General features: G+C 51.0%; 1 protein-coding gene across 1 annotated transcript; it reads right to left on the bottom strand.

Annotated features, from left to right (window-relative positions):
* Nucleotides 1–135: 135 nt before the first annotated feature.
* Nucleotides 136–14,182, bottom strand: BPIFB6 (BPI fold containing family B member 6). Its single transcript, XM_007522685.2, has 15 exons — nt 14,083–14,182; nt 12,406–12,505; nt 11,107–11,211; nt 10,053–10,202; nt 9,851–9,914; nt 9,432–9,492; nt 8,641–8,732; nt 7,737–7,910; nt 6,444–6,494; nt 5,970–6,140; nt 5,242–5,309; nt 2,714–2,759; nt 1,892–1,955; nt 1,407–1,483; nt 136–322 (listed from the first exon to the last, which is right to left on the bottom strand). Exons 1-15 carry the CDS (start codon nt 14,180–14,182, stop codon nt 290–292), a joined length of 1,356 nt encoding a protein of 451 aa, XP_007522747.1. The 3' UTR covers nt 136–289.
* Nucleotides 14,183–14,619: the final 437 nt, after the last annotated feature.

Genomic DNA, 14,619 nt, shown 5'->3' with positions numbered 1-14,619 from the left:
AGCTCCCTCAGGCCCACAATGGTCCTAGACCCCAGAAGCCACCAAAGAGAATGAGAAGTCTTGTGTTGACTTGCTGTAAATAAGGAGGCTGGGGAGTCTTGGGTTTGTAAGGGCCTTTCTCCTGTTTATTGCCCAGGCCCCAGCCCAGAGCCCACCGCCATTCCACTCTTCCTTATCACAGAAAGCAGCCGCCAGCAGTGGGCGGGGTCCATTTGGCTGCACTGGGGCTCCTCCATGGGTGCAGCTGCTTGGTGGTGCGCAGGCAGCTGGCAGATGGCTCCTGCCTCCATCAGTTCAGCTTCAAGTCCAGGACCAGAGTGTTCTGCAGGAGGCAAAGAGCCAATTGGGGCAGTAGCAGCAATGAGGGAGCCACTCAGGTGCCTTGTCCCAGCGTGGTGATTAAAACACCGAGAATGACAAGCTCCTGGTCACCACCTGCAGAGAGGAAGCTTCACGAGCAGTAAAGCAGTGCTACAGGTGTCTCTCGCTCTCTCTGTCTGCCTTTTCTCTCTCAATTTTTCTGTCTCTATCAAGAAAACACAAGAGAAGAGGAGGAAGGAAGGAAGGAAGGGAGGGAGGAAGGAAGGAAGGAAGGAAGAAGGGAGGGAGGGAGGGAATGAAACTAGCCACAAGCAGCAGCAGATTCACTGTGCAGGCTCTGAGCCTTATCAATAAACCTGATGGTAATCAAAGAGAAAAAAAAATGTAGGGGTTGGGTGGTGGCACATTCCCTACAATGCACATGCTACAATGTACAAAGACCTGGGCTCAAGCCCCCAGTCCCCCACCTGTGGTGGGGGGAGCTTCATGAATGCTAAAGCAGTGTTGCAGGTCTCTCTCTTTCTCTCCACATAGACACTGCCTCTCAATTTCTCTCTGTCCATATCCAATAAATAAATAAATAAATAAAATTTTAATTAAAAAAAGAGAATGGACTAGACTTCACCTCTCTGATCAAGTTTTCTCAGTGATCAGATGAGGACAAACACACCTCCCAGAGTTGAGAGCACAAATGAGCGAAAATGTACACAGGACACCAAAATGCTCATGCTTGGCCTGCACACACATCTCTCCTCAGAACACAGCCCTGAGGGATCACCCACTGCTTTCCCGGAGCCATCTCAGTGGGTCATCACAGTAGCTCTAGTGCATCCCATGAAAGCAACAGAAAAAGAGAAGCAGAGAGAAAAGTGAAGTCTTAGCCCAAGTGGACAGAGGGAGAGAGTAGCAGGATGCTGGCTTCCTCCTGGGGTGGCCCAGCTTCAGATGGGCACAGTCCTGACCAGGGGCTGAGTGAGGCCCCACGCCCTCCTCAGCCTCTCCTTCCATGAGAGGAGATGGGCTTCTGCTCATCTCTCACCAGCCAAAAGTACTGATTGTATGGGCTCCTCAGCACCTCGTCTCACCTCCGCTACATCCAGCACTGCCAGGTTGTAGTTCATGTCCAGGAAGTCCGGGAGGGGGAGCCCAACCTGGAGCACATCTGAGAGATACAGTAAGACTCCTTTCAGCCTGACAGCTCTGTGGTTGATTAAACAGTGGCTGCCTGGAGCTGGGGAGTGGGGATGGTGCTGTGATTGACTCATGATGCCTGCCAGATGTGCAGGCTGAGACCACAAGTAGCACTGCACTGGGGATTTATACCCTAGATATGGGTCTAGAGCCAAAGCCTGATGTGGGGTCAGGGGTCAGAATCCAAACTGTGGCCCCAAGTAAGTGGTATTAGGTCTCTGTAAGTCTCAGGGATAACCATAACCTTATAAAAAAGATTGCATTCATGTCAAGGCTTTCCACTGTGTTAGCCTCCTCCCTGTGGGTCCAGTGGAGGGACTCTGGGTCACACAGGTGGCATCCATTTCTCAGCAAACTCAAAGCCTGGTGGGAGTCTCACCTTCAACCTTTGGGACATAGCCTTCTTGGAGATAATCAGTGATGTAGTCAGTCAAATCCTTCTCCTAGAAGAGAAAGGGAGAAACAAAATACCCACATTCCATGATTCAAGCCAGTCCAACAGATGCTTGTTGGCCCTCACTCTAACTGGGTCTGAATGAGCATTCAAGACACAAAAAATTGTGTCCACTAGCACAAACACTGAAGCTGCCTCTGCTGGGCTGTGGGCCAGTGCTGTCATCCTCTGCTCAGTCCCTGTGCAGTGAAATGGAGGCTTCTGGTCACAGTAGAGATGTGAAGGGTCCAGGAGACTCCTGGTAGCTCATGGACCCCATCCCTCCACCTCCTCCAGAAAATTCAGCCTTGTTCAACCATTATTACAGCCTTCCTGCATCCCTTTTTTCCCATCTGTGGAAGCAGAATGTGATACCCCACCCCCACACTCCCCAGTTTCCTTGAGGATCCATTGAGTTGGGATAAAGCACAGAGTGAGCACTCAGACAGTGCTGCCTAACCTCTGTGGGGGTGTCAATGTTCACATCTGCCAGGTCAAGTTCTGGGCTGAGCCCTAGACAAGCCATATCAGGCTATTCCTATATGTATTCATGTTTCTCAGATCAATCTAGAGGAGGTAGAGGAGGTGGTCAGATTTTTATTCAGAAAGTGAAACAGGAACTCAAAGGCCTCCTGAAGGCCACTCAGCAGGTGAGCAGACCCGAGCCCTGTGCTGGCTTCTTTTATTCACTCTGCTTCCAGTTCCAAGCCTTCCTTGCCCACAGTCCCAGCCTCACCCTCACAATAGACCAACCACCTGGATGCTTACATTGAAGTTACCAATGGAGGAAGACTCCCGGGACAGGCTCAGCAAGCTGGGGGAGAAAGAGAAATATGGAATGGGGAGGTCTACCAGAGCCCCTTCATCTAGCCTTGAAGAAAAGGGATCTTGGGGCCAGGCAGTGGCTCATTCAGTAAAGAGCACATATTACCACAAGGACCCATGTTTAAGCCCCTGCTCAGGGGAAAAGCTTCACAAGCGGTGAAGTACATCTGCAGTTGTCTATCCTTCTCTCTCCATCTCTAGCTCCCTTCTCCTCTCAATTTCTCTCTGTCCTATCAAGTACAATAGGAAAAAAGTGTCCACTGGGAACAGTGGAGGTGTAGTGCCGGAACCAAGTCCCAGCGGTAACCCTGGTAGCAAAAAAAAAAAGAAAAGAAAAAAGAAAGAAAAGAAGAGAGAAGAGTAGAGGAGATGAGAGGAGGGGAGAGGAGAGGAGAGGAGAGGTGATGAGAGGAGGGGAGTGGAGCGGAGGGGAGAGGGGAGGGGAGGGGAGGGGAGGGGAGGGGAGGGGAGGAGAGGAGAGGAGAGGAGAGGAGAGGAGAGGAGAGGAGAGGAGAGGAGAGGAGAGGAGAGGAGAGGAAAGGAGAGGAGAGATGGAAGAAAATCAAATATCCCTAACCCCTCCCTGCCCCTCCATCCACAGCCACCAGCCCAGGTACTCCTAAGTCTGTTCTTTCAGGCTGCCTGTGATGGGGTGCTCACCACCTGTTTCCTACAACTCAAGCCACTGGGCTTGCTGGTACCTCCTTCCACTGGTTGTCTGGGACCCTCAGTTATACAGAGACTTGCAGCCTAACTAGTTGAAGACCCCCAAGTGACATGGAGGTCTGGCCTGTTCCTGGAAGAGCAGGTGACCTGAGATTGATAAGTGGGTTGGATTTCACTGTTAATCTCTGCTAACAGTTAGTAAGCTAAAATTGACTTGAGAAAATGAAAAGACAGCACCCACCACTCGTTGCTTATCTGACCCTTATAAGGAAGAATAAATTAAGGCTGATCATAGATTTTTGTTCTAGAAGGAAGTCCCAGGAGACCACAGACCAGGAGGCTGGACCATCTGAAGGTCCAGGATCCCTCCTTGCTTACCTCTGAGTCAGCTCCTGCTTTTCCAGTCCTGCCCCCACTTCCACCTTCTTAGGGGGAGACTGATTGGAGTGAGAACCCATGCTCCTACTGTGGGTTTCAGTGGCATTTCTCCCTTTGTGTAAAAGTTGGTTGGGTCATGTTGGGCTTCCTGTGGCACTAGGCAACATGCCCTCACTTGGCTTGATAGTCAGCCCCATATTCCTGTAGGACACTGAGTTGGAACAACTCACCTTGCTCCTCTCCTGCACAGCCTCCAATAGTGCTAACACACACTGACACCAGAAGAGGGTGCCCAGAGTCTATTCTACTAACAGCTCTCCATTTCATTTACTTGGGTGTAAGGAGAGGGAGAGGTCACACATGCATAATTCCACTACTCCCAGGTCAATGTTTTCATCTTTTTCATTTTATAAAGACCACAACACTGTTTTGCCATCTATGGAGCTTCCCCCAGTGCTGTGACCTTCCTCCAGTGTGGTGGTGTTTCTACGCGATACCAAGGCTTGAACTTGGGGTTTTAGGCATGCCAAGGTGTGTGCCCCACCATATGAGTTATCTCCCAACAGCTCCCTGTTCCCATTCTCATTCCCAGGCATGAACCCCAGGGCCAATATATGACCTAGTCCTGGCCAATCAGACCATTCCAATCCCCTGAGCTGCTCATACAATCCATATTAAGCCAGTGAGAACAGTCTCGATAATTTTGTTAGAGAAATTGGGCTTGAGATCATTTTGCTACCATGTAGAAAGATGCTGCCTAAGAATTTAGCCAAAAGATATGGATGGCTACAGGAAGAGGGAGATGGATTCTTAAGAATTTTGGGCTCCTAGACAGAGCCATGCTTGAAAGGAATCTTTCAAGTTTTCAATTATATGAGTCAAAATATTCCCTATAAGAGGAATAGCCTCTTGCAAAAGAATCTAGGTCTCATACAAGTCAGATAAAAGGTTATAGCAAATGCAAAAATTAGGGACCTATTTACTGAATGAAAAGCTAGAATGTTGAAGTGGGAGAGTGAACATGGTATATTTAACTAGCACCTCCCATGGAGACAAAGCTCTACCACTGTTAGCTGTTCTGATATAAGGAAAGACTCCTGGAGGTGGCATTTGAGATGAGCTCTGACGGGGAAGTGGCATTTGGATGGCATGAGCAAGACTCCATTCATGGAGAAGGAGGCATGTGCCCATGACTTTGTGTAAGATAGCGTAGGGGAACAGCAGGAGCAGCGGCAGGAGAATTTGAGAACTGGAATTCTAGAATTGGGGAGCCACTGAGGGCTCTAGATCAGACATGGTGACAGAGCATCCTGGCAGTGCATGCTAAGCTGCATAGGTCATGGGGAGACTCTGGAGCAGGAAACCTGGAGCTGCTGGTGATGATAACCTAGGGTGCAGGGGCACGAGCTGGGGCAGCAGACTCCTACCTGTTAAAAGATGTGGTCATGTGCAGCTGGTTCTTGCGCACTGAAAACTGAACTTTCAGGTTGAAGTGCTGGTGTGGGGGGGAAAGGAGTGGTTGCCCATCAGAGCTGGGAAAACCAAAGCCTCTGCCACCTTCCCAACATCGTCCCCAGGTCAGAGCTGATGTGGCCATCAGGTCCGGGCCTGGCAATTTCCCTTGCTAGGGCCTTGTAACCTCCCTGTGCTGACCCACGGCAGCATATCCTCCCTGAAAAAGCACCTGGAACACTCACAGGGCCCTGCACCTGTCACTGTGAGGCCACTGATTGTGGCTAGCTATTCACTCTGGACTTTGGGATGCTCACACCACCAGCAATTCCCAACACTGACCCCACTCCTGCCTCCCCTTCTAGTCAGCCATCACCTCTCCTGGTAAATCCCCTGGGATTGTTTTTCAAACTGGATTGAAGGGGAGTCTCTAGGCTCTCACAGTCTCCTAGATGAATCCTTCACTGCCTTTTATAGGTACAAATGAGTGTTGGAAGGCAGTAGGGTGGTGTGAGAGGGGGAAAACTAAACTATTGACTCTCCACCTGCGGATCTTTGCAGTCACTCAAAGATTCAGTAGCAGCACCAAGGATCAGACACGTGGGGTGATGCTGAGGGAAGTAGGGTCTGGAATCACACAGCCTAGATGAGCTAAGAACCCTTCATTCTCACCCACCAGTTGTGGGAAAGAGGTTCCACTCACAACTTCCAGGAGGAAGAGAGACACCGGCTTGCCACGCCGCCGTGCCACAAATATCTCCAGGGTGCCATGGAGATGCAGCAGGCTTTTGCCCATCTTCATGGTGACCTTGGGGGGCTTGTTTATCTTGATCTGGGTCACCAAGGGCTTCGGCTTGGGATAGGCCTCAGCCACCTACAGAAACCGAGAAACTGCCCTGAAAATCCACCCTCAGACTAGTGGACTCAGTTGAAACCAAGAGACCATCATCAAACATAATTTGTACCTTGAGTATGGAGAAGACAACATTCAGGCCCAAAGCAGACAGCCTGGATATTTCCATTTTGCACATACAGTACTTTATGGAGAGGTTGGGCTGATTCACCACTAGCAAGGGTCATGGGGCATTGAAAAGCTGCCTCCCAAGTCTTTGTCCTTTCAAATGGAGGAGAATAGGGCAGGACAGATGTAGTGATCATGGGTGGTTGGAGTACTCACTGCAGGGATGTGGTCAGCCAATGTCTTCGTGGTTTGTGGCAGCTTCCCAATCTACAAAAGTGAAGTTCAGGAATATTGAAGTGTTCCCTGATCCATCTGAGAAAGCATCTCTTCTGGCTCAACAGTCTGTCCTCTCATGCTCCTTTCAAAACACTTATTACTTAGTGGTTAAAAAGATGATACACTCCTGAGTAGCCCAGACTGGCATTCTCATGCACAAAGCTCTCGACAAAAGATCAAATGCTGAACAAATGCTATTGGATAGGGAAAAAACTGATAGATAGATGGAAGAGTGGGTGGCTTTGATGCATGGGGAGAGCTAATGAATTTATAGATAGAAATATGAGAACAAAGAGAAGACTGAGGAAAATGGATGAATAGAAGAGTGGGTGAATGGATGAGAGTATGGATAGATGGATTGATGGGTGGATGTATAGGGTAAGCAGATGTATGGGCCAATGAATAGGATTCATAAATGGGAGGATGAATGGATGGGAAGATGATGGGATACTTACTGAGAGAACAGATGGTGGGTGGGTTGACAGATGGGAGGAGGGTGGATGGGAAGGTATATGGATGTGTCATGGGTGCTTGGATGGGAGGATTAATGACTGGATCAGTGGGCTGGTGCATGGATGAATAGATGAACAGATCAGTGGATGGACAGTAGAGTGAGTGAACAGGAAGATCGATAAAGGAGAATTAAATGTTTGGGAGAAGTGGCAGGTGCAGAAATTCATGTATTTGGTAGTATCAGGCCCTATTCTAGATGTTGCATGGATGATATGCAAGGATGGATACTAGTTGGAAGGATAGATCCTGGGGCATGAATAGATGGTAATGACATAGATGGTGAGTGGTCATGTTTGGATAGAAGGAAGGTGGATGGCCAATGCACAAGACTTCTGCATGGATGCGTAAGTAGTTGGTTGAACAGTTGGAGGAATGGACAGTTGGAGAAATAAATGGGTAGATGGTGGATTAACAGACAGAGAAGTGAGGCATGGAGATACTAAGGCTATAAACCCAAATCTGTCTTAGTATTTTCCAGCCCTAGGGTTACTCACAATTCCGTATCTCTCCTAGTCTCTGTATCACTCCTTCTCCAGGAGAGAACTATGATTACAGAAGACAGAGGTATGGGAATGGGAATCAGGAAACAGGAGAGGACAACATGCAGGTGCAAAACAGACAGCCTGGCTATTTCCATTTTGCACATACAGTACTATATGGAGAGGTTGGGCTGATTCGCCACTAGCAAGGGTCACAGGGAATTGAAGGGGGACCACCTGCCTTCTTATCCTTGATCTTCACATCAAAGGACTTCTGCAGAAGGGTGAGCTCTGCAGTGAGGAAGGCAGCTGAGAGCAACAGCTGTGAGGATCCTTCAGCATAGCCCTCAGGCAGCTCCAGGGTCTGCCCATCAGCAATCTCGATGGCACTACCCCCTTGCTTCTGCACCTCCGGCTAAGAGACAGACAGCAGATACTCAGCCTTCACATCAAGGGCCTGTGGCCAAGTGTGAGTCTCAGTCATTCTAATTAATAACTCTCAAGCCAATCCCAAGTCAGCAAGTCATCAGATGTTAGAGCCAGAGCAGGCTATAGTGGCCCAACTCTTCCAGCAACCATATAGGTAGATGGAGGTAGACTAAGGCCTGCGAGGAGGTCCCTCCTAAAACTGGTGATGTAGTCCCAGTTATTCTGACTCTTTCTTGTGGGAACCCACATTTATGTACAACACATGTTCTCTTTCATTGTTAGGAGGAGGCAAGAAGTAAACATTCAACCTGCAAGAACCATCCTGGATGATTCTTCACAGGAAGGCTTCCTAGAAATCTTGCTATCATTCCTGGAATACTCATCCCACCTAGTCACCTGGGTGTCCGGCAGGACCAAACTGCACTACCAAACTGTGATGAGGCCCTTGCCAGGTCTTGTGCCCAAGTGGAGCTCAGTGTTCCCTTCTGCACAGTGGCCCATCATTGAGAGAAACAGATTAGCTCTGGAAGGTGTGAGTGTGGAGTCAACAGTCCTGATGGTCGGCATAGAACTTAGGGTTCATGTGGAGAGTAGGAAGAGGGAAGGGAGCTAGTGCTGGGAGCCCGAGAGCACACCCTCCATAACCCCAGTCCAGCTGCCTGCCCTGTTTGGAGCAGCCCTCCCTGTCCAGCCTGCCAGTGGTCCCTGTTACTTACACTGAAGTCCACTTGGATGTTGCTGGCTGTGGGAGTCGGGACAGATGCCAGAAGGTATTTGACAGTGCCGAACTGGCCCACGGGCCCGGGGTCTGTGCAAAGACAAGTGTCCACTCAGAAGAATGCCAACCCAAGAGGATCACAGAGAAACTGGGAGCAGCCAAATGGCCCCTGAGCCTGGCCTGGATACCAGGAACCCAGGCCCTCCCTCTATGTGGCCCAAGTTGCTTAGCACTTCTGGGCCTCTGTGATTCCATTGTGGAGTGGGGGCTAATGCCACCTGGCCTGGACATTCACACCTACCACATCTCTGCAAGCACAGAATTTAGCCTCTGCTGTGCTATGGCAGCTCATCTCTCACAGACTGGTGTGAGCAGGGCTGATCACTGTGTCATACATGTGGACAGGCTGAGGCTCAGAGACTAACTTTCCCTGGGTCACACTGCTGGGGATACAAACCAGTTTCCTTCAAACCTAACCATTGGGATTTCCTCTCCCCAACACTGGGGAACCCTATAGATGGAGGTAGCAGAGCCTATTGGTGGAGGAAAGAGATGTGTATCACTGGTTCCTTACTGGGTATCAGGAGCATATGCAGGATGCAAGGTTTGTGGGTGAGAACATTAGGAAAGGGACAAAGAGGCAAGAGCCCCAGAGAGCCTGGACAGAGGGGATAAATAGACACCTCGGTGGCAGCCTTCCTTTAGCCTGGGGCTGTACTGGAGCTGGCAGTGGGATGGGGAGGGGGCAACAGAGCCTGGCCATCATGGCATCCCCATGGGCACACTCACTGTACAGGTTGGCCCACTTCTTGTTCACATATACCAGGACTTCATCGATGGCAGGGCACATCTAGAAGCAGAGAAGGTGCAGGGCTTAGGGGACCTCTCATCCTCATGGAGGACCTCCTTCCTCTCAACTGGATAGCATTTTGTGGGGAGTCCCAAGGACCCTGACTGGGGAGGGGCAGGAGGGGGAGATCGAGGTCACAGGCCATGGAGTAAATTAATGGCACACAGCCTGAAAATCAGGGCTGATTCTCTCATCAGGGCAGGACTGGCAGGTGGTGAAAACAGACCTCAACATCCTCCTCCTGTGCTCCTGACAGACAGCACTAGCTGATCACAGAGCACTCTCCCCTGAGTCAGCATATCTACAGCACCCATGGTTAGGGTGGAGGCAGGGGTGCTTGCTTGCTGTGGACACTCACCATGCCAGGGAGAACTTTGTGCAGGGTGCTGTCCAAGAACTTGTTGACCACCTTGGGCAGCATGCTAGACACAGGGCGGAGGCCAGGAGGTCAGGCATAGGCAGGTGGGCAGCCGGGAAGGAAGGACAGGGGAAGCAGGAAGTGAGGAAGCGGGCCCTGGAGACACTGGGGACCCAGCCCTGCCCCAGGCAAAGCCCCTCACTTGCTGGGCAGGTTGGCCTTCACGTTGACCAGGATGACCTCACAGCCCTCGCTCTTGAATGTGGGGAGGCCTGTCTCCTCGTCCTGTAGAAGCCGGTTGGTGGCTGTGATGTTCAAGACCACGATGATCTCCATGTTCCCCCCCATGAAGCTGGAGGAGGGGCAGGCAGGCATTATGGGCATCACTGCCTCATTATGTGGCTTCTCTCCTGTCTCCTCTCTGCCCCAAACCTCAGCAGCTCTGAGAGCTGGAGAGGGTGGGGGAATGTCTTCTATTTCCCCACCTCCTCCCTGGACATACTCATCTCTTACCAGTGAAGGTCATGCTCATGGACACCAGGAGAGAGAGGGGAGTGGGCCTTTCAAAGTCACAGAACCAGCCTTTCCTCTCTCCTCCTTGTTTTGGTGAACTAACTACACATTCTTCAAAACCCTAGTCATCTGTCAGCAGCTCGCAAAAGCCATTTCTTTTTCTTTTTCTGCCTCTGGGGCTATTGCTGGGGCTCAGTGCCTGCACTACAAATCCACTGCTCCTGGAGGCCTTTTTCTCCATTTTGTTGCCCTTGTTGTTGTTCTTATTGTTATGCTGCCATTGCAGTTGTTGTTGGATAGGACAGAGAGAAATGGAGAGAGGAGGGAAAGACAGAGGGGGAGAGAAAGAGAGACACCTGCAGACCTGCTTCACCGCTTGTGAAGTGACTCCCCTGCAGGTAGAGAGCCAGGGGCTTAAACCGGGATCCTTATGCTGATCCTTGCACTTTGCGCCATGTGCGCTTAACCCTCTGCACTACTGCTAGCCACCCCCCTACCACCATCACCTAAAGCCATTTCTAATCACCACCCCAACACTACAGTGCTTTCTCTGTCCTAGTCCTGTCCCTCAGTCTGGAACTATCTGTGCTCGGGTCTGCACTCCAGAGAAGGTAGGAGCCATGGTCACGTTATCGCAGACCACACCACCTGTGTGGTGCACAGTAAGCACTCGGTAAGCATGCACATGAGGGAGAGACAAGGAGATCTACCCCCCTGCACACCTCCCCCCAGGATGTGCTCACCTCTTGCCAGTGATGGTCATGCCCGTGGATACACATTGGAAGATGCCCTCCCCAGGCACGACGTTCAGTGTGATAACCGGTGTCAGCACATCCTTCACCTTCACACTAAAGGGGACAGACATCCCCAGTAGTGAGGCCCAGGCAGGTGCTCCAGTCACGGTCCTCCACCTTACCAGCCCACATCACAGGGACAGGCCTGCCTGCCTTGTGGGGTGACTGTGAACCTCCAAGAAAAGGCTGAATGTGAACCAGTTGCACGCAGAAAGCTCTTGCCGCATGTGACTGGGATAACTATCTTAAGGCATGGCCTTGGGCTGCTTCCTTCCTTCCTTTCTGTGGGCCTCAGTTTCCCCATAAGCAAAATGAGTGGGTTTGCTCTGATCAGGATTTCTCCATGGGGCCACTGTCTAAAAAGGATCTTTCTTTGGGGGAAGGGAGAGGCTGTCCTGTGTGTGCAGTGACAGCTACCTTCACCCTCTAGAGACACCAGACTGCCACTCTGCAGGCTGAATGACCAAAACACTCCTGTGGGCTTTGTCAAGCATCCCATGGAGGCAGAATGGCTTATGAATAAGAGCTACCCATGGAGATGCAGGGCAGCAGTGAGGTGGCTCTTAAGCAGTCGCTGATGACTGACCACAGTTCTGCTTCCTGCTCAGCTCAGATGCTACCCAGAGTGCTACCTCCAACCCCCCACCCCCACACACACTCCATGCTTCCCACCAACCCCCTCTGGCACCTGCAGAGGGACCAGTGACTATTCCCAGCGGCAACATCTGGGGATTTCCCATTCACTGTCACATGCACTCACTCATGAGTGAGATCCAAATGCACATGGGGGTGGGGTGGAGAAAGACTTTTATTTATTTAAATGTATTGTTTATTGGACAGAGACAGAGAGAAATCGAAAGAGGAGGGTGATAGCAAGCAAGAGTGAAAGAGAGGCACCTGTAGCACTGCTTCACCATTTGTGAGCCCCCCCGCCCTGGAGTTGGGGACCAGGGCCTTAAACCCAAGTCCCTTCACACTGTAATATGCACTCAGCCAGGTGCACGATTGCTTGGCCTTAGAATGGCTTCAACACCATTTTCTCCTCCCAGTGACCCTGCTCACAATAGGACAGAAACTGTCTGCAGTGGGTACCTCAGGAGGAGGGGGTCCCAGCAAGAGCAGAGACCTGCCCAAAGACACCTAGAACAGGTCTCCACACACTGTCCCAGCCCCCCTCCTTCTGCAGCAGAGGCACTATAGTCCCCACTCCTCCTTACTCAGTCCCCTCCTCCAAAAATCCCCTCTCACTCTTTGATGCCCTTGATGGGCTTCATCCCTGGCCGGGGCTGGCCTGCCTCAGCTGCCATCTTCTCCAGGATGTGGCTCTCGTCCATGGCACTCTGGACCTCTGAAAGGAGAGACCCGCAGACACACCTGGTGGGCCCTTCTGCTTCCCTGACCGTCAGTGCTAGTACCCCCAATCACTGAGAAGTGGCACCCAAAGTCATGTGCCCACCCCAGGCTGGGTGATCTGGGGATTCAAGTCACACACTCCTTCTGCCCTCTTCCAGCTTCACAGGGGAGACAGAATCACCAACAATGAGAGTGATGTGGGGTGAGAGCTGCAACAGACACAGACAACTGGAGGAACCACATGAGAGTTTGAGCCAGTAGAGGAAGAACTGGGGAGGGCTTCCAGGAAGAGGTAACATATAGTTTGGTCCTTAAGGGAGGAATGAAGATAGAAATTCTCACTAGGAAGTCACAGGGTAAATGAAATGTTTGGGACAAAGATGCTGGTGAGGAAGAAAATGGTCTGGTGCAGGAAAGGTGACCAGTTCAGGATGTCTGAGGGTAGAGAGGGACATGAGGGGAAACCAGAGAAGTTAGCAGGGGGTTTACCACAGAAGCCCAAGCCTTGAAACCCAAGATAGAGCAGCAACTTCCCCCATTAGTCCAGGGAACCATCTGTGAGCTCGATAGAACACAAGTTCTGTGCCCCAACTCCAAGTGGTGCCATGCCAGAAACATCTCCACTATAGCCACTGCTAATTCTCAGAGAGGGGACACACAGAGCAAAGGGAAGTGTCATGATCCCTTGGCTCCTGGATGTGACTCCTTCCCCTTGAAGTCACACAGTCAAGGGTGGAGGTGGTGAAGTGATGTTAGTCTCATGCTTCATTTGGCCCAGCTGGATCAAATGAATTCACAATTACAGGTGAGCATCACAGTGAGAGCAGGTGGCATTCTGCAAGGTCACACAGCAAATTGCTAGAAAATCAGAGATTTGCTTCATGCCTGTCACCCCTCAACCCACTGTGGCCACCAAGCCTTGCCGAGGACCAAGGGGAAGTTCTAAGGATGTAGTATGTATTTTTTTAATTGCCACCAGGGTTATCGCTGGGGCTCAGTGCCCATTACTACAAATCTACCACCCCACTAAGCGCTTTTTTTTTTCATTTCTCTCTCTCTCTCTCCCTCCCCTCTCTCTCTCTCTTTCTCTCTCTCTCTCTCTTTCTCTCTCTCTCTTTCTTTTTTGTTTCTTTCTTTCATAGGACAGAGAGAAATTGAGAGGAGAAAGGGGAAATAGAGAGGGAGAGAGAAAGACGAAATAGACAGGGAGAGAGAAAGACACCTGCAGACCTGCTTCATCATTCATCAAGCATTCCCTGGTGAGGAGAGGGAGCTTGAACCCAGTCCTTGTGCATAGTAACATGTATGCTCAACCAGGTGGGCCACCACCGAGTCCCCAAGATGCAGTGTTTCCAGCTCTGCATCCAGTTTATTACATGGGGGATCTTGGGCAAGTCATCTATTTTTTCCAGACCTCAGTTTGATCCCTTTGTGAAAGGGAATAGTAATTATAATGACAGATTGCTTTAGGGTTTGTTGGGATGCCACAGCCATGTAAAGATGAGCAAGCACGACCCACGACAGACACCCACCCTCCACCGCTGGATTCCACAGCATCCCCAGCTCACACACCATGGTTCATGATGTCCATGCCCAGCCGCAGCTGGGCCCCAGGGTCAGCTCGAGAACCAGTCAGCAGGCCACAGAGCGCCAGGCAGAGGATCCGAAGCATGGCCCCACCTGTACCATAGGATCTGGTTTGGGGGCAGCCCACCAGGTCCCAGGGCTCCTGGGGACCTCCTATCCTAGGGAGCAGGCCTCTCCCATCCCCACCACCCTGGGCTATTTTCAGAGGAGCAAGAGATTCTGGGCTTTAGCCAATACACCAAGCCTCACCCCTGCTTTCTTCAGAGGACTCAGAACATTACTCACTTAAGCAAGTGTTGGAGCCAAGGTGCCGTTCAGTGGTAGAGCACACACCTTACACTTGGAGCCCTGGGTTTGAACCCTGGCAGCAAAAGAATACAGTATAGGCTCCTAGAGTCACCCCTCCAGGTCCCCTCATGTGCCCCAGACAGTCTGCAGGAGGGGCTGGTGGGAGTTCAACTGAGGCCTGTGTAGAACAACACAGTGCTGCAGGTCAGTGCACTAGCTCCTGCAGGAATTAGG

This window comes from Erinaceus europaeus, chromosome 1, assembly GCF_950295315.1.
Source record: "Erinaceus europaeus chromosome 1, mEriEur2.1, whole genome shotgun sequence".
Classification (NCBI taxonomy): Eukaryota; Metazoa; Chordata; class Mammalia; order Eulipotyphla; family Erinaceidae; genus Erinaceus; species Erinaceus europaeus.
The sequence above is the reverse complement of the archived record's forward strand: the minus strand, read 5'-3'. Positions and strand labels throughout refer to the sequence as shown.